General features: G+C 39.3%; 1 protein-coding gene across 2 annotated transcripts in view; it reads left to right on the top strand.

The window, feature by feature from the left end:
• LOC148349370 (cell adhesion molecule 2-like) overlaps window positions 1–15493 on the top strand; it is a 196279-nt gene extending 180786 nt beyond the window's left edge. The window contains exons 8-10 of one of the 2 annotated variants that reach the window (XM_088320858.1): window positions 1929–2045; window positions 11823–11945; window positions 14231–15493. In XM_088320858.1, the coding sequence (XP_088176984.1) occupies window positions 1929–2045; window positions 11823–11945; window positions 14231–14349 (359 nt within the window). In that variant the 3' untranslated portion in view covers window positions 14350–15493. The remainder of the gene's footprint in view (window positions 1–1928; window positions 2046–11822; window positions 11946–14230) is intronic. The other variant, XM_088320859.1, reaches the window with a different exon arrangement.
• Window positions 15494–20758: the final 5265 nt, after the last annotated feature.

The raw sequence follows: 20758 nt of genomic DNA on the forward strand, positions 1-20758 counted from the left end.
TAAGAACTAGTTGCACAACTTGGTCGTGTCACCTCATGACCTCTTCATAAAGTGTTTGAAGCACTGGAGATCTTGGCAATAATCAGGAGCATGAATGAGAACAAGTACTTCTTTAATAATTGCCTTGTTTCCTAATACGGATATATTTAGATATTTTTCATAAAAGTAGTAGCACTCTTGGTTGTGTCTCCACTCTGCCGTTTCATAATGTGTGCTATCACGGGAGAGCTCAGCCGTAATCAGTAGCATGGCTCTGGACATGTTTTTCTAAACTTTTAGAATTGGAATTTATTTACATTCTGTTAAAAACTAGTTGCACAACTTGGTCGTGTCACCTCATGACCTCTTCATTAAGTGTGTAAAGCACTGGAGATCTTGGCAGTAATCAGTAGCATGAATGAGAACAAGTACTCCTCTAATAATTGCCTTGTTTCCTAATACGAATATATTTAGATATTTTTCATAAAAGTAGTAGCACTCTTGGTTGTGTCTCCTCTCTGCAATTTCATAATGCGCGCTATAACTGGAGAGCTCAGCCGCAATCAATAGCATGGCTCTGGACATATTTTTCTAATCTGTAAGAATTGGAATTTGTTTAGATTCTGTTAAGAACGAGTTGCACAACTTGGTTGTGTCACCTCTGTATCTCTTCAGAATGTGTGCGAGCCACCGAAGAGCTCGACTGTAATCAGTCACATGGCTCAGGACATGTACTTCTAATTATTTTAATGTTCCTTTTTATAATTTATTTTTATTTTCTACAGACTTGGTCGTTTCTCCTCTTTTCATTTTCATACAACGGGGGCTTAGACATTATCTTTCATGGATCAGGTGATTTGCACAGACTCCTGAAATTTAGCGTGTAGCTACAATTTTGCCTCACTTTGGTTGTGTCTCCTCACTACCTTTTCATAATATGCTTGAGGCACCTGAGAGCTTGGCTAGAATCCCACATAGTTTGGGCTGTTTTGACAGTACAGGCTTCCTAACTTTACTGACTTCATTGAGTTTTTCTTTGTTTTCTAAACTTAGTCACGTGCCTTCTCTCCCTCTTCATATTTTCTGCAAGGCACTTGAGAGCTTAACCCTAATCAGTCGCATGACTCATGGTGCTTACTTCTAACCATGTTTATGTTCTTTATTAGAACATATTATGATATTCTTAAGAAATAGTAGCACAACATAATGTGTGTGAGGCACTGGAGAGCTAGACTGTTTATAGAAGTATTTTTTGTTTGGGAATAATTGCAAATTTAAAACACATATTGTATTTTTTTGTGGAAACGCAATTTTCTTTTCACCCAAGAAAGAGCTCAAAGTTTGGGTGCGCATTATACACAAAGTTTTGCCTTTTTTGTGTCATGATTAATCGGCCGAGAAATATTATTTGCAACGGGAATCAGACTTGGGTGGCACCGTTGAGAGGGCCCACTTCTAACCACTGATAACATTTGAAAAGGCATTCGATTTTAACCTCATTAATCTCAGTGCCATTTGTTTTCTGGTACCGTGAGTAAAAATAGTGTGATGATGAGATAAGATCTGATGCCTTTTCATGTATCATTTACATCACTGTTGGTCCAGTGGATAGGATTTGGCCCTTTTACCACCGGATTCCGGGTTTGATTCCCATTTCATCCAACCACAAAGTTTGAGTTTAGAAAAAGTGAACCCAAATTTTAGCCCAATTTTCAATTAAAAATAAGGGTTGCTCTTTATACACCAATAAATATAATTAAAAAAGGTATACGTTATTGATATTGGTCTCCAAAGGCAGGATGATATCGGTATCGGTCGGAAGATTCAGTTATCGTGCATTCCTACTTTTCCTTGTAGCCCAATCCCGCCTCATAACTCATGTCTCCCATTTTCATTTGCATTATGTTTGTTTGTGTAATCCCTCCTTTTCCCACTCCTCACCCTAACAGAAGAACCCACTACCCGTTCTCCATCCACCGCGCCACCCCCCTTGCATCCCATTTCCCCAGACTCCACCGCCCTAATAGGAACCCACGACTCCCATCCTGACGTCACCGGAAACCGAGGTACAGTACCGTCACGCTAGCTCGCTCACTGTCCATATACAGTGTCTTGCAAAAGTATTGGCCCCCAAATGAATCCCCCCCCAAAAAAATCGACCGATTATTGAAATGATGTTGGTTGCATCCTGTCTACCAACTATTTGTACTTTACTCCGAAGTCAAAAACAAAAATTGTTATTTACATAGTGTAATCATACAACCTTAAAATCTCACTAGACCAGTTTTAAAATTTTTACTGAACTTTGATTAAACAGGCAAGCAATTTGCCTTGTATTCTTTGTTAAATCATAACATTCAGATATCAAAGAGCATAATTCAACAAGGACAAGAAAAACATGAAAGTACAAAAACTACACGAGATGACAACTTGTGAACATGTATCGTCATAACGTAGCTTTGAAGGTTTCTCTAATCAAATAAGAATGTTAACATACCAGTGGTGGAATGTCAGGGCCTGCAAGGCCTTCTCTGCTGCCCTAAAAGTATCTTAATCACATGTTTATTATATTTTTTTCAATGGACTTATTAGTTAAAAATTGTCTGTCAGCATCCTTTTTATTGCTTCTCCCTAGTAGTACTGCTTCAAGATGCGTGCTTTTATATTTAAGCATTAAACCAATCACATTTTGGGCCATTGTTGCGAGATTCAAAAATCTACCCGGAGGCCTTCAGAAATCCAGAAGGCCGTGTACCTTAACATCAGTCTACAAAAAGCTAATGGTTTATCCAATCGGATTCCAGATTGGTGTCTGAGCTCCAGCTAGCAAGCATTGGGAAACGTCAGCGATTTTTCAAGCTATGATTTGGTAGAGGTGGGTAATTCACCAAAGTGATTGCGCCAACAGCCTTTAACTTGAAGAGAAAAGCTGCATGAGGGAATATATTGTTGTGGTCGACAACTCTATTGGTGTGTGAGTGTGTCTGTGAATGGGTAAGTGTGAAGCACATTGTGAAGCGCTTTGGGAGGTCATTGACTTGAAAAGCGCTATATAAATGCAGGCCATTTACCATAACTCTAAAGTAAGCCAGGATTTCACAAGCGGTAAAAGGTTTTGTCCACCACTTTCAGCCTAGCGGTAAGATCTTAAGCCTGCACCCAATCCGATTGGAATGGCGGGCCAGTCGGGCCTAAAATGTCAATGATTAAGTTCGGGTTGGGCCTAGCTTCTCTCCCCCTGACTTTTTTATTTTTATTATGATTCCATCATTGTTCTTCTTTGTCTCTGTTTACACAATTTTGTTAAACTTGGATTTTGTTACAAAAGACGGGCTTTATGTGTCGCCCGGCCTGGGGCCCTTCAAGCCCATTTTTAGTTTAAACCCTTCAACCACAACAGGTTAAGCCTACACTCTCCCACCCCAGAGTTATCCCGACGACAGCGGGTTAGAGACTGACTGTACGTAAAGCTCCAACATAATGCTCCATTTTCGAAAATGCAGAAATCCGGAATTTTTGAACAATAAATTGCATTTATCGGTCAGAGATCAATAAAGTCGGGGAAAATGAAAACTAATTTTATGACAAAGCTCCACACTTTTGTTAGTTTACTTAATATAAAGTTTTTATCGCTATCGCACAGATAAGTCAGAGTAAAATTAATGCATTTGAGAGTAAAATGCAAGACTTCTCGATGCCTTCATTTGCAGTTATCAAATTATCAAAGTTTTTAAGACCTTACCCAGGCATACACCTACCCATGCCGATTACATTTGTGGTAATGAGTTGTTCAAATAAAAAAGAAAACATACGCCGACCCATCCAACATGGTCGCCACCAATCAGGTTGCCCTGATGTAGATCACATAAATAGGAACTCTCTTTTTCAAAGTTTTTTATCTCCCTTCTAAGAGACTCCCGCTAGGGCCCCCAACCCCCTGCTGTATGTATTCAGTGCGAGCTCCTCGGCCCCCTTGACATTCTTATCCCTTCAGTGGTCCCGAAAGCTCAAAGACGTAAATGTCACGTCGGACTGCAAATGTCCCCCCAGAGAGGACTGGCACTGACTCCTAATGCTTCAATTCGGGAACACTTGAAAAGAGGAAGCAGTAACTCCCACTTTTAAAGAGCGACGTTGATATACTCGCTGATATTTTATGAGTAATGGCTTGCATGCAAGATTTGAGCATCTGAGGAGGAACTAAATGCTGATGTCGTCGATTTTGAGTGGCTGTCGTCTCCAATAAAGATGTCGGAAGGGTTGGGTAGGGTTACTTTAACTTGATTACTTTCAATTACTTTTGGATTACTCCAATACCAAATATGCTAATAAAAGACAAAAGAAACTAAATATGAAAAAAATGACTAAATTTTGTCAGGCTTGGGGAGTAACGGAACACATGGAACGGCAAAATGATGTTGGCAAACTGTTTGGATTTTTTTTTTTTTAATTTATTGTTTCTGTCGCATTTTATGTTAGTTTTGCCGGAGATCAAAGCCAGGAGAGAAAGCTTACCACGTGTTGTGAGTCATAAGTTTATTCCTATTTAGTTTCTTCTGTCTTTTATTAGCATATTTAGTATTGGAGTAATCCAAAAGTAATTGAAAGTAATCAAGTTAAAGTAACCCTACCCAACCCTGTGAGTGCGCCTGTCTTACGCCCCCTTGTGTTCAGTTTGCTCAATGCACTTATTAGCCAACCACCTGATTTTCATATTGCATTTCATAATTCTAAATCCGACTTCTGTGCGAGAGTGTACGTGGTCGGAATATTGGCAATATTCTGTTTCAAATCCGATTATTGCCTGCATGTAAATGTACCCAATACTACTTGGTTATTCTGGTCCTTCAGCGTTTTTTTTTCATCATTGTGCAACAAATCGAACAGCCATCAAAGTTCTGACCTTGATCCCTGAACCCCCGAACGGTCGCTGGTTGTGATTGACGTTAGCTAGTTGCGGTGGACGATGTTGATGCTGACAGAGTGCCACGTCATCACGGGACGTGATTGACGTATTAATTTGAAAGTTAGCTGCTTCGCTAAGCAATATGTAGACGACTTTGTAAAGAAGCTTTCTAGTGAGACAGTCCCAAAGCTACAGTTTCTTTACACGAGGCAAAACTATTCCCCCACCCACTCTATTTACGTTCTGCTGACACCCGTACCGTGAGGCAGCCGGGATAGCCGCCTCTGTGGGTTTGTCCCCAGTCTCGTCACGCTACACTATCTGCTTTCATGCGTCTTCTTGATTTATTAGCGCCAATGAAAGCAAACACGCTTGGAGCTCTTTCATTCCCCTGACATTTTGTCTTTTTAATAATGTTGTCGGCCCTAGCTGATCGACAACGGCTAGCTCTGACCCACGGCGAGATGTTAGCATATCGTACACTGGCTTAGCGCATTCAGTGAATAAAAAAGGGCCATTTTATGGTGCTCTGAGCTATGTTAGATAGTTCTTTTTTATTTTGATTGTAGGGCAGGGAAAGGCAGACCACCTGCCAGGCACTTTCAATCTAGAGCATCCATAGAGACAATAGACACTCAATCTTGATTTACACAAGCGGTATGTCAATGTATTGAAAAGAAACCCCAGTAGTGCTTTTAACCGCTTGTTTTGGGCTAAAAGCCAAGTTTGAAAAGGCTTAAAACCCTAGGTTTGGGGCCAAACCCCCATGTTTGAAACCCTGGTTTGAAACCCTGGTTTGAAACCCAAGTTTGACTCTTCAAAACACTAATAAGAGGCTAAACCCATAGTTTAAGACCCTAAAACTGCTTCAAAACCCAATTTGAAACCCTAATAACCCTTTAAAACCCTAATATTAGAATGAAATCTTAGTTTGAAAACCTAAAATTCTTCAAAACCTTGATTTAAAGATGACACCCTAGTTTCAAGCTTTTGTTCGAGGCGGAAACCCTAGTTTGAAACCCCTAACTTTGAAACACTAGAATCACATTAAAACACTACTTTGAAGCCGAAGCCCTAGTTTGACACATTTAAAACAATTTAAAACCCTAATATTAGGCCAAAACCCTAGTTTTAAACCTAGGTGTGGATCCCTAAGAATGCGTTAAAATCCTATTTTGAGACCAACACCCTAGTTGGAAACTAAAAATGCTTTAAAGCCCTATTCTGAAGTCAAAACCTTAGTTTGAATCCCTATATGGAAACTACAAAAAATGCTTTAAAAGCTTAAATTGAAACCCTAGTTGGAAACCCTAAAAACGCTTTAAAACCTTATGTTGAGACCAACACCCTAGTTGAACACCTCAAAAATGCTTTGAAACCCTTATTTGATGTCAAAACCTTACTTTGAACCCCTAGATGGAAACTTTAAAAATGCCTTGAAACCCTAATTTGAAACCCTAGTTGGAACCCCTAAAAAGGCTCTGAAACCCAAATTTGAAGCTGAATACCAAGTTTGAAACCTTAATTTTAGCCTTGGAAACCTTAGCTGGAAACCCTAAAACACTTTGAAACCCTATTTTGAGACCTCAAATCTCAAGTCAAAACCTTAGTTTGAAATACCAGTTGGAAACCCTAAAAACCTTTTAAAGCCCGTTTTGAAACCAAACTCTAATTTTGGGGAAAAAATGCTTTCAAACCCTAATTTGAAGTCAAAACATTAGTTGGAAACCCTAAAATGCTTTAAAAGCCCATTTTGAAACTTTAATTCGAAACCCTTATCGGAAACCTAAAAATGCTTTAAAAGCTTAACTTGAAGTCAAAACCTTAGTATGAAACCCTAAACTGCTTTAAAATCCCAATTTGAAGCCAAAGCCCTAATTTGAAACCCAAGTTTGAATCCATAAATTTTAAAACCCTAATTTGAAGCACGGCGGCGCAGTGGTTAGCGCGTGTGCGGCACAGTTCTGAGGTCGTGGGAACCTCCTGAGTGGGTTCAAATCCAGCTCCCGGCCTTACTGTGCGGAGTTTGTATGTTCTCCCCGTGCTTGCGTGGGTTTCCTCCCACATTCCAGAAACATGCATTTCAGATGAATTGGCCGGTCCAAATTGTCCTTAGGTGAGACTGAGCGAGTGAGTTGTCTGTCCCCGTGTGCCCTGCGATTGGCTGGCAACCAGTCCAGGGTGTCCCCTGCCCACTGCCCGATGATTGCTGTGATGGGCTCCAGCATCCCCGCGACCCTACTGAGGATAAGCGGTGCAGCTGATGAGATGAGATGATGAATTTGAAGCTAAATACTTAATTTCAAACCTTAAATTGAAGCTAAAATCCTTGTTTGAAACACCTGAAAAAACGCTTCAAACCACTAATTTGACCCTTGTTGCAAACCCTAAAAATGCTTTAAAGCCCTACCCGTGATTAATAACTTTGACAGTTCAGAGACGACCTTTTTCACGTCGACACGTTCCAAAGTGCATCCAAGAAGTGCAAACAAATTACCTAGGCGAGTAAAGACATCAAGCCCACAAACTTTGTTTGCTCTGTACCCGCGGAGCACAAATTAGTTTCCTCGCGTTGCCCACTCCGAGGGTCAGAGGTTACACGATCAATAGCCAGTGGCCATCTTTAGGATGCAACTTGGGTTGTAAGAAGGGACTGCGCTTTACTGATCAGCATTCCTCCGGGCCTTTTCCGGCATTTCAAGAGCACTGCTATTTTCCTGGACATGAAAAATTCATGACTTGATTGCGGAATCTACCTTGCAAAGTAGACCACTCCGCTAAAAGGTTACAAAAGTTGTGCAAATAACAAAGCTCAAATGAGAAAGAGTTTGACCTGACCAAAGTCAAAGTTGGATTCGCAATACAGCTGCAAGTGAATAAGTCAGGTATGGACTGAGCCCGGTTCTGACTACTGAAAAGAAAATCCAAATCGTATACAGTAATCCCTCGGTTATCACGGTTAATGGGGACCGAGACCACCCGCGAAAACTGAAAATCCGCGAAGTAGCAGCGCCCCTTCAAAAATGCTTAAAAAAAAACGTATACAGGTATACAATATACTCCCAACCCCACTCAACCACATGTAGCAATCGCAGCTTATTTCGCTTGTTAACAATACCGGTTACATATTGAAAATAAAAACAGTGAAAATGTGATATTTGAGTGTTTGTGAAGCGTTTTGGGAAACAACAGTTAAAAGAATGGTCTGTGTTCATTTTAATGAAAGTGGAAGAGCTACCTTCTGACAATAACAACATACTTTAGCTAGCGGCATCGAACGGCTTTTACAACAAATACGCGAAACCACACACAATTAGCCGTGTTTAGGTAGTACAAACAACCGCTCGCTTTTGGTATAATAAAGTCAAAATTGAGATGAAATGTGACAGAAGAGAATATACTTACGTCGCGTGGCCGAGTTCCTCCATTATGAACAGCGCCACAGAAGAAGGGGGTGAGGTGGGAGGAGTTGAAGGGGGGGTGAGCAAAGCGGCAATGACAAAGCAGAGCCACCCCCTCCCCTTCACAATAAGAGTGGCCACACCGTGTCCTTAGTTGACATAAGCTCGTGCTTGCTCAAGTCAATAAATGCTTTTATTGAGAAGGTAAGGTATATTTTTTAGACCCGCGAAGCTCTGAACCCGCAAAAGTGGAACCGCGAACTAGCGAGGATCCACTGTAGTACAATTAGGGTTCGGGGCCTTGTGTTGTACCAGACCGAGTCCGTTAGTGCTGAAGAAAGTTTTAGGGTTTTAGTTGGAGCAAAGGTTTGGGTTAGAGTATGTGTCAGAATCAGAATGCGTGTATTACACTCACTGGGTTAAGGGTTCAATCCCCAGTCATACCAGTACAAATGTAGGGTTTTGGTTGAGTTAGGGTCTTGGTTCGAGCAAGGGTTTGGGTTTTTAGTTGGAGTAAGATTTAGGGTTTTTGCCGTAACTACGATCAGAGCCATGGTTAGTGTTGGAGTTAGGGTAGTGGTTTGGTTTGGAGGTAGGGTTAGGTTAGAATGTGGTCCAGCACAGGTAGCTCAAATTGTATGTATTACAGTCACGGTATTGTGTATTTAAACCCCAGTCTAGGCTGAATAAAGTCTATGGTTAAAGTTCTGGTTGGAGCTAGGATTAGGATCCTATAATTTCTTCGGCCTTGCCTAAAGACTGAACGCAAAACCTTGCTAGTGTAATACTAGCATCTTGGCAGTTAAGCGAGCAGTGCTGTTTCACATTCCAGGTAGGGTTTTGGTCAGGTTATGGTCAACATTTTGATGAGAATCTGTAACAGCGCTTGTATCTCAAATGGTAGGATGCCTATATTACACTTACAGGGTTGTGGGTTCAACCAACCGTCATTCGGTGCAGTACAAATTCTAGGGTTTCGATTGGATGTAGAGACAGGGTTTTGGTAGCTCCTATAAAAAACCCTAAACCTAAAATCTATACTGCCTTGACTGGGGCTCTAACCTAGAACACTGTGAGTGTAATACAGGCGTCTTACCAGTTTTACTAGCAGTCCTGTTTATGACTCCATGCAACACTCTAAGCCTAACCATAACCCTAGCTCAAACCAAAGACAACCCTAGAACTCACAACTCAGAATTTTGATGTTGCATTTTCAAGGTTTGAGAACTGCTCGAGTTTCAGGTGAAGCTCTTGTAAATGTTTGAAATTGTTGCCATATTTCCCGGCAGTCCAACTCGCTAGACCGCGCATTAAATGAATAAAAATAAATGTTTGAAAACTATTTTGACAACCCTGCTCTGTCGGTTACGCTTTGCCATAGTATTTTGTCTACCCTCCTGATTAACGGCAGCTAGTATTAGTTTGTATGTCATCACCCCCTACAAGTCCCGCCCAATAGGACAAGTAAAAAAAGTGCAATATATCAGGTACGAGAGAAATTTGAAAATTGGGTTGAAACGGCTTGAATTTTCTTTAAAACCCTTCTTTGGGGATGAAACTCTAGAAAGGCTTCAAAAACGTAACGTGAGCCCTACAGCGCTTTAAACCCCGAGTTTAAGAGTGAAACCCCAGAAAATATTAAAGCGTTTGGATTTCCATTAGGGTTTCAACCCCAAACTTGGGTTGTATAGCGTTTTTCCAGTTTGGAATTTAAGTTTCAAACTAGAGATTGGGTCTCAAATTAGGATTTGAAGGTTTTTCAGAGAAAGCTTGTCTGAGAGCATGTACATGTTTTGTATGTGTGGTTGATCCGGACTCAAGGGAGCTAAAATGTCCCACAACAGAATACGGCTTCAGTTTTCGCTCCAGTGCCTGAGCGGATCCTCGGCGCCATCAAATCCGGCGCCGTGCCAACGCGTTTGCGCGCTTGCCGGTGGGCGTTTGTTTGTCCACTTGGAGGCGGCCAAGTGTGAAGGCCTCCTTCACACCGTACCCGCTCGCTAGCTCGCTCGCATGCTAGCCAGCTGTTCTGTCAGGCCACATGGGAAGAGGATACAAAATATATCGCACAGGGTAGTTTTGCATACGTCATCAAATTTGCAGGCGTCCGAAAAGGGACAATTCCAAAATCAATATATTTTTTAACTGGTATTGTTTGTGTTATTTTCAACGAACCAATGAATCTTTTGTGCTTCCTTTAAAGCACGAAGCTCAAACTCTTGTGAGGAACCCTAAATTATTTTAAAAATTAGATTAAATTAATTAGAGCCCCAAACAATTGTATGAAACCCTACTTTAAGGTCGTAAACCTAGTTTGAAACTCTAGCTGGAAACTCTACAAACGCTTTAAAACTGTAGTTTGAGGCTGAAACCATAATTTGAACCTTACAATGATGCAATAAAATGTTTTAATACCCTAATTTGAGGATCAAACCCTAGTATAATACTCGAGTTGTACACCCTAAAAGCCTAATTGAACATTGACACCCTAAAAATGCTTTCAATCTTTTATATGAAGACCATACCCTAATATAAAACCCTACTTTGGCACCCTAAAAACACTTTAAAAACATTTTAAATGTTAAAATCCTATTATGAGGCCGAAACCTGAGCTTCAAAATCCTATTAACACTTTACACCTCCATTTTAAGACAGTCTCCTAGTTTGAAACCTTAGCTGAAAAGCCTACTAACGCTTTTAAACCCTAATTTGAGGCAGAAACCCTGGTTGGAACCCTATTTTGACATGATGAAAACACTTCAAAATTTTCATTTGAATCCGAAAATCTAGTGTGACACGCTGAAACACTAATTCGAAACCCTTAACACGCTTTACGTCCCTACTTTCAGTTCAAAATCCAAAAACCCTAATATGAGGATAAAACCCGAGTTCCAAACCCTACTTTGAAAATTTATAGGGACTTAAACCCTTACTGAAATGTCGTAACCCTCATTTGAAACCTTAACCTGAAACCCTACAAATGCTTTAAAACTTAGATTTGAACCCTAATTTGACAAAATAAAATCACTTTAAAACCCGAATTAGAGGCTAGAACCAGAGGTCTAAATCCTACTTTGAAAACCTATACACTCTATAAACCCCTACGTTAAGCTCATAACCCTAATTTGAAACCTTAACGTAAACCCCTACATCTCATAACCTTAATTTGAAGCAATGAAAATTGAAAACCCTAATATAAAACCAAAACCCTAGATACATTTTAAACCCTAATTCTAAGCTTAAACCTAGTTCAAAATCCTAAAAAAGGCTTTGAAACCCCATCGTGGAGTCGATACCCTCGTTGGAAACCTTTAAACCCTAATTCAAAGCCCACACCTGCTTCAAAAATAAAAATCCATCAAGTCCTTCTCTTGCCTTTCCCCTGTGCTGATTTATTGATGTCACCGTTGTCATCCCGGGTTTTCATTTTGGGGACTGTGGCGACTCTGCAGGGGCTTCTTGAATTATTCACCTCCTCCGCTTTTTATTATTCATTGTTGCGTTTTGTCCGGACTGAGGATTTTTCCGTTTTCCAGATCCCAACGCGGTCGGCCATCACGGCACGGACCACGCCTTGATCGGCGGGGTGGTGGCGGTGGTCGTCTTCGTCACCTTGTGTCTCATCATCGTCCTAGGGAGATACCTGGCCAGGCATAAAGGTAAGACTTACCTGAGACCCTGGGTGGGCGGCCTGCAATGGGTCAAAAAAATGTGGCTCGAGGGCCGATCTTGGAGCCCTATCCATTGTTTTCATGTATCAAGAAATATACATGCAGACATTTACATGTTCTATTTCTTTATATTCAGTGTTAAATCGATTATTTTGGTTTTGAAAGGAAAATAATATTTCAAGCCCTATTTTAATCACTAAATTTGATGTTTAGTTTTTTAGTATGTATTGTACTGTAGTTGGATTTTCTTTGTATTTTCATAGAATCTCTGCGGTCTAGTATTTCTATAGTATCTTTGTATTACTATTTTAGGTGTTTTTTGCAGTAGTATTTTCATAGTAGTATTTCTGTAGAATTCCTGCTGTATTTTAGTAGTGTTTACTCAGTAGTACGTTTGTAGTTTTTTTGTAGAAGTTATTAGTATTCAGGGTTGGGTAGGGTTACTTTAACTTGAGTACTTTCAATTACTTTTGGATTACTCCAATACCAAATATGCTAATAAAAGACAAAATAAAACAAATATGAATAAAATTATGACTCACAACACGTGGTAAGCTTTCTCTCCTGGCTTTGATCTCTTTGATCTCCGGCAAAACTAACATAAAATGCGACAGAAACAGAATGAAAATAAATCCAAACAGCTTGCCAACATCATTTTTGCCCTTCCATGTATTCCGTTACTCCACAAGCCTGCACAAAATTTAGTAATTTTATTCATATTTAGTTTCTTTTGTCTTTTATTAGCATATTTGGTATTAGAGTAATCCAAAAGTAATTAAAAGTAATCAAGTTAAAGTAACCCTACCCAACCCTGTTAGTATTATTGTAGTTATATTGTTAAACGCAAACTCAAGCATGTACTCTGATATACTGGAGCTGAGAATGATCCCCTTCCTTCAGAAACTGGGTCACAGTGCAATGTTTCAGCCAAAGAATGACCCCAATTACACCTCTAGGATGACCAAGGCTTTTCCACAGGGGTTAAGGGTAAATGGGGATGGACTGACCGAGCATGTTTCCAGATCCAAACCCAATAGAACATATATATTGAACTTCAGGAACTTTTACTTAAGGGTGTACTCACTTTTGTTACCAGGAGGTTTAGCTACTAATGCTTATATTTTGAGGGGAAAAATAAAAACTCACTGCTATACACAGATTACCTTTCATTGTGTCAAACCGATGTTTCTTCAGTGTCGTTCGATTAAACCTCATAATTCAATCTACAATCTATAATAAATTCACTGTAAATGTGCAAGCAAGATTGAAGATCACATATGGAAATTGAAACATACATGATTCACTGCAGACAAGAAATCCACTGTAAATCATGTACTTTTAATGGTACTGGAGAAATTGTAAAGTCCTTGAAATGTGCTTGAATTTGGCCATGGAAACGGTGTACGAACCCTGTCTATGCTAATTAGGTACTACATCTTAAAACACTGAAACAACAAATAGTCACTCGTAAGTATTACGTGTGTGTAATATACGTGCATAATATTAAATAACAAATGAATATACGTGTCAAGGAAAAAGTCTGACGTGACATGACTTAAGCTGGTACGGTGGAGTAGCAGGTGAAAACCGTATATTTCCCCAGCTGCAATGCCTGTCGGATACCAGTGTGGATGCACCGACGCGTTAGACAGGCCGGCGCCTAGCCGCTGGCTTGGAACTGGTGCAGACCAGAAAATAAGACGCGTTAATTAAAACAAAACATCGCATGGGCACACAGTGGGTGACGACGCAATGGGATTTCTGCCCAGTGCTCTGAATGTCAAAGTGAAGAAATTCAATCAAGTGCAGGTGAACGACAGGAGTAACTATGATTCCTTTCGGTAGCCAAATGCCTCGTTATATTAGTTGTGAAGCACATGAATTAATGAATGAGATTCAAATTGTTCCTATGCACCGTCTTGCAAAATTACAGTCAAGGGGGCGGGTTTGACGGAATCAGCGTTAAATGTCTAGTACAGAATAGTAACACATTGTGCCACACTTAAGCCACTTGTTTGCGGACTGTGCGCAGCAGTTAATATTATTTAAATTTGCATTAAGATATACGCAGAAGTATGACAAAACCATCCCTCGAAACAAAACTCAATGTACTGTACTGACTACATTTCAGAAACAATCACAAAAGCCTGTACACATGCTCATCTCAAGCTCTCCCATCCCTAGCTAAATAACACACAGTCCAGAATTTACAGTAATTTTTATTTGTGATATTTTTGTTGTTTATTATTTTGTTCTTTTTGTATTTTATCCAGGTACGTATTTGACAAACGAGGCAAAAGGTGCGGACGACGCCCCCGACGCCGACACGGCCATCATTAACGCCGAAGGAAACCACGCAAACGCCGAAGAAAAAAAGGAATACTTCATCTAGACTCTGGAGGGCGCTCTTGTTCGCCTTCTTTTCTGTTTTTCTTTTCGCCGTCGCTAAACTGCGCACAGACAGGCTCCGCCCTCTTTTTGTTTTTTTTGTTTTTTGAGCAGGATGAAGTTTCCCAGAATTTTTTTCGGAAAGGTCGACAACTTCTCACAAGCCCCGCTCACTTCGGCAGGGCCCGCCCACTTCATTGTCATGCCCCGCCCAATCCCTCGTCAAGCCCGGCCCACTTATCGCTCACGCATATCTCACGTCAACACGGTGCCTAAAAATCCCGACGCCATCGAACTCGTGTCACTGCCTTCATCTATCGGTCAGTAGCGATGTAAATGCTTTTCGTAGATGGTTACCGATTATCGGCATCACCCTATTGGTTAACGTTTACATGCAAGCGAGAATCCGATTGGTCGCCCAATTTGGCCATTATTTCGATAATGTGAATGTGCAAGATAATCCGATGACTGTTTTAGTTTGACTGAGAGTTTTCCAAATGCAGCAGTTTTATGTATTCGAGGATCCGATAGCTTGTTTTCCTCATTCAAGATATGTTGATGCCTCAAAGCATTGTGGGAGTTGTAGTACGGAGACTAACACACAAACTCCGTGTCACTCGTAAAAAAAAAAAAATGTGTTCTGATTGATTTTTCCAGAAAGTTTTTGTTTTAGTTTCTGTCCCCACGGTGAAAAATGCAACACTTGTATCCATTCATATTTAGTGTAAGTCATTGCCTCTAGAAAGCCACGTATTGAGCATGCACCCTAAAAAACTGGGGTCAAAACCTTTATTGGTTCTTTTTTCTCTAACAAGATTACTCTTTTTTTAGAGATTTATCTTGTAGAAATATACTCAATAATGACACAATTTTCATGTCCTCAACAACAAAAACACTACAGTTGTATCCATCTATAAATAGTGTCAGTCCATTACTTTGGCAAGCCACATTATGAACAAAAAAAACCGTCTAATTTGTATCGGTCAATTTTTCTGGGTTATTCCTATTTTAGTTTCTGCCCCTATGCCAAAACAAAATACATTTGTATTTGCTCATATATAGTGTAAGTCCATGCTTCTAGCAAGCCACTTTAAAAGCACAAGCTGTTAAGAAAATTGGACAACCCAATACTTCGATCAATTTTACCCATTTTGGGACTGGGATGATGCAGGATGTTTTCCACAGCTGAGGGACCCTCCCCTGTTCAAGGCTCAGGTTGAAGATGCGCTGTAGAGGGTCTCCCAGCTCAGACGCACAGGCTTTCAGCAGTTTTTTTACACAAAAACGACCTGGTTTTGGGAGGGCTCCACAGCAAAAACGCTTCAGTTGTATCCATCCATATATAGTGTTCAGTTCATTGCCTTGGCAAAACACATTACAAACACATGTAAAAAGGTAAAGTATTAGTCAATTGTTCGGGGACATTTTTTTGTTTGTTTTTTTCTTCAATTTAGCCTATTTTATTTTGGCCCCTAGGCAAAACTGCTACATTTGTATTCATCCATATATAGTGTAAATAATGCTTCTAGCAAGCCACGATACAAGATGACCCAGACTGTTTAGAATAAAATAAAGCATTTACGTTTTTTAATTTTTTCTTAAACATGTTTTCTTTTTTGCACAGTTGCTACAGTTGCATTCATCCCTTTATAGTGTTTGTCCATGTTTTTGGCAAGCCACGTCACGAGCGCATCTAAAAAAGGCCTCATGTTCATTAGCAACTTGTCTGGGTTATTTACATTTTATATTCTGCCCCCACTTGTATCCATCCATGTATAGTGTAAGTCTACACTTCTAGCAAGCCAGGTTTCAAGCTCATCTAAGAAGGCTTCATGTGTCTTGGTCAATTTTTTTGGGTCATTTCGGTTTTAGTTTTTTGCCCTATTTGTATTCATGTCTATCGGCTTCCGAAACTGTAATCGGATTACTCATTAACGGGGTTATTGGTTTGTCTCTAGTCACGATTGATCGGGTGCACTCCAAAAAGGTATATTCCCTTTCCAATCGGATTATTGCCTGCATGTAAACATTGTGTCTTTGGACCATTCTGTTTTTTTTCAGTGACAAATTCGCGCCTTACACTCACTCGATATCTTCGCCGATTCCTCCTTCTTTAAAGAGACTCTCACACCCATGTACGACAAGAAGAGGACACTTTTGTGTGACGCCAATTTGTAGAGCGGGGGCGGCCTAGGGTACACAACCAAAAATTTGGCCGGATGAGACTTTTCTTCACCGCGGAAGAATTTTGGAAATCGACTTTTTGTGTATATTACTGAACTGGACGGCCTCTTTTTGTGTTTTTGTTTTTTTTTGTTTTTAGGTCGACTGGCTGTATAAATTGTATTTAATTTAGTCATTTATGGCGAATGAGAACAAGGAGAAAAAATAGTGTAAACGTAGAAAATGGGTCTGAATTAGTGAGGTTATGTACAGGAATTTTCTCATTTGATTTCTGTAAATTGTTTTGTGGACTACGCAGCACAAGTAGGAACATGTATGGAGTTCAGTTACCTTAAATGTGAAATATATTAAAAAAAAAAAGGATTAATTATATTTACATTTTCCCCCAAAGAAAGACCGTTTTTATTCTTATTCGTAGGGATGCACGATAACTGTTTTTCCCTATCGATGCCATCAAAATCCTGCTCCTGGAGATCGATACTAATACCTGATTAGAAAATAGAATAACACACAAAGTCCAGTTATATTTAGGCGTCATTTTTGTTTATAATTACAATATTATAAAGCTTTTGTAAATGTCACTAAAAGTAGCATTGGATAAACTTAATGAATCGATTAATACTCGCTTTGTGTGTCAATAATAACTATGAGCACCATAACGATGATGTTTAAATATTGCCTCAAGTGCAATCGGGGAAAAAAGAAATATAAATTGGATTGATTATGGCCAAGCTCTCCGGTGCCTCACGCACATTTTGAAGAGGTTGAGAAGAGAAATAATGAAGTTGTGCCACTTCCTTGATAGAAAACCCCCAAATATTCTAAGGTAACTAAAAACGATCAGAAGAACACATCTTAAACCAAGCTACCAATGATGGCCAAGCTCTCCAGAGCCTTGTTCAAATGACCAAGAGGTAAGAGGAGACACAACCAAGTAGTGCTACGACCTTGATAGAAAACCCAGAAATATTTCAATGAGGAAACTATAAAGGTTTAAAAGTGCACATCTGAAGCTATGCGACTGATTAAGGCCAAGCTCTCCATTGCCTCGCTTACGTTGCAAAGAGGTAAAGAGGAAACACGATCAAGTTGTGCTCCGGCTTTGATAGAAAACCCAGAAAAATTCTAATGAGGAAACTAAAACTGATTATAAGTACACATCTTAACACATGTGACCGATTAGAGCCGAGCTTTCCATTGCCTCGCTTACATTACAAATAGGTAAGGAGGAGACATGACCAAGTTGTGCTACTACTTAAGTAAACCTCAAAATATTCGAAAGAGGAAACTAAAAATGATTAAAAGTACACGTCTTAAACAATGCGACCAATTATGGCTGAGCTCTCCAGTGCCTCACTCACATTACGAACAGCTACGGAGGAGACACAACCAAGTTGTGCTGTGACTTTATAGTAGACCCCAAAATATTTTAATGAAGAAAGTCAAATGGTTAGAAGTACACCATCTTCATAACATCTAACTCTCTGTTGCCTCCCTTACATGACGAGGAGGTAAAGAGGAGACATGACCATGCTGTGCTGCGACGATAGATTGTTTTTCCTCTCTACTAAAGAATATCAAAACACATGGTAATGAAGATCATAAATTCTTTATATCTTAGCTTGGCCAAGCTCTCCAGAGCTTCATGCACATTAAGAAGAAGTCGAGAGGTCATACGTCCAAGTTGTGCTGCTACTACTACAGCTACTACTAAAGGAAATCCAATCTATTCATAAATGCATCAAGATAAATGCTTCAAATCTTACTTTGGTCAAGTTCTTCATTGCCTCGCACACATTACACCGAGGTTGAGAGAAGACACGACCAAATGGTGCTAATACATGGATAAATAATCCAAATGTATTTTGAAGAGGAACATAAATGCCTCAAATCTTACTTTACACACGCTTTACAGTGCCTCACGCACATTACGAAGAGGTAGAGAGAGGACATAACCAAGTTGTGCTACTTCTATAGACAACCCACATAGTTTATGAGGACCATTAATGCTTTAAAGTTTTCTAACAAGTAGCGTCTGCTGATTGAATATTACAGCAAAGTATTTGTCTTTTCAGGTTTGATAACTATTGGCCTGCTGATTATCGTGCATCCTTACTTATCAGTACATTAAAATGTCCTCCAATTAAAAAATTAAGCAAACATTACATTCACTGGGCTTGTGGACATGTTTTAGCAAACGTTCCAAATTGGTGGACATAAAAAAGCACAAAATAGCAGAAAAAGAAACGTTTATTGTTGTTTTTCTTCAATGTTTGACTCCCTGCTGTGTAACATGTCTACAAAAAAAAACAAAGAAAAAATGTGTTCGATTGTGAAAATTGCTTCGAAATTTCCTGCTCTTTTTGTATATTAGCAATCGTATGAATTGTCGGGTTCTTTTATTATTGCATTTATTTTTGGCCATTTTTTTAAACGTTTTGTTTTGGCACAAAACTTGTAAATAATGAGTGGCAAACTAAAGTTGGTAAAACACGTTTTTCTTGGGCTCTTTTCGCTATTTAATTTTTATTTTATTGAATTTTTGGTCACTTGATCGACATTGACGTAAAATGTCGCTGCTAAACGACAGATTTTACTCGATTGATCGAAAAAAAACGACTCCTAATTCTGAATTGAGTTTGATAACGACAAATTGAGACGTCAACAATCCGAATTGTTTTGGCAGCCGGCAATTTGGTCCGGTCGTCCATTGTGCGAAAAGTGATGGGCGTATTAATGGGTCAAAATGGCGGCAGACGTTAGCAAGCGCGACGGAACAGTCGTGACCAATTTCCAGCATATTATGCGAATACGTAACGTCTTTGTCTCAAGAGTCATTTCGAACGTCTACATAAGTGGAAAGTAACAACAATAGATTCACTTCTCGGTTACTGTTAGCATAAAATTTGTACGAAGGGGAAAAAAACACATTCGGATTTAAAGCAGAACAATATGGTAGAAATGTAACATGACTACGTTTATATGCGAACAACTAGTATCAGAGTTCGGATTTTAAGACCGATTCCAACAATTTTAATCGGACTATAGCCTACATGTAAGGATAATCAACGTGCGCCTTAAAATGTTAGCGCTAAATTTGTACGAAATTTAAACAACAGTCAAGTTTAAAGCAGGACAAAATGGCAGAAATGTAAGTTATAAGCACAATGACTTCATTTATATGCAAAACATAGTCAGGATCAGAACTTGTTTTTTCTGACCAATCAGAAAAATTTGAATCAGACGATGGCCTAGATAGTCAATGTTAGCCTTCAATTTTAGCGCTAAATTGATTCGTGAGAAAATCATTTTGGATTTAAATTTGGACAAAATGGTAGAAATGAAAATTATAACCACAATGACTATGTTTACATGCGAACAGTAATTTGACTTGTATCAGAATTCGAATTTTAAGACCAATATAAACAAGTTTAATCGGACTTTAGCCTACATGTAAACATAGTCAACGTGCGCCTTAAAACGTTAGCGCTTAATTTGTACGAAATTTAAACAACGGTCAAGTTTAAAGCAGGACAAAATGGCAGAAATGTAAGATATAACCACAATGACTATGTTAATCTACAAACAGTAGTCTGACTGGGATCCGAATTTGGATTTCCTGACCAATCAGAACGATTTAAATCAGACTATAGCCTCCATTTAAAGGTAGTCAAAGTTAACCTTAAATTTTTGCGCTAAATTGATTCGTAAGAACATCATTCCAGATTTAAAGTGGGACCAAATGGTAGAAAACAAAGTTATAACCACAAAGAGGATGTTTATATGCGAAGACTCGTCCGACTGGGATCAGTATTCAAATTTTTGGATCAGTCTGAACGATTTTAATCAGACTATAGCCTCCATTTAAAGGTAGTCAATGTTAGCCTTTAAATTGAAGCGCTAATTGTCAGTAAGGACCAAAAAATCGGATTGAAAGCGGGACAAAATGTTGGATATCTAGGTTAAAACAACAATGACTAATTTTATATGCAAACAACAGTCTGACTGGTATCAGAGTTTGGATATACGGATCAATCTGAACGATTTGAATCAGACTATACTCTCATGTGAATGTAGTCAATGTTAGCCTAATTCTATCATATTTTTCTTCGTTTTAGAATCATGCTAGGCAGGAAAGAGAAATTTTAGACTGCAAAGGACTTTTACGTAAAAGCAATGGGAAAATTTCAATCGGAATTGGAATTACCGCACATAATTTCACTGAAATA

The sequence above is a fragment of the Urocampus carinirostris genome, chromosome 17, assembly GCF_059441175.1.
Source record: "Urocampus carinirostris isolate Australia breed hairy pipefish chromosome 17, RoL_Ucar_1.0, whole genome shotgun sequence".
Lineage (NCBI taxonomy): Eukaryota > Metazoa > Chordata > Actinopteri > Syngnathiformes > Syngnathidae > Urocampus > Urocampus carinirostris.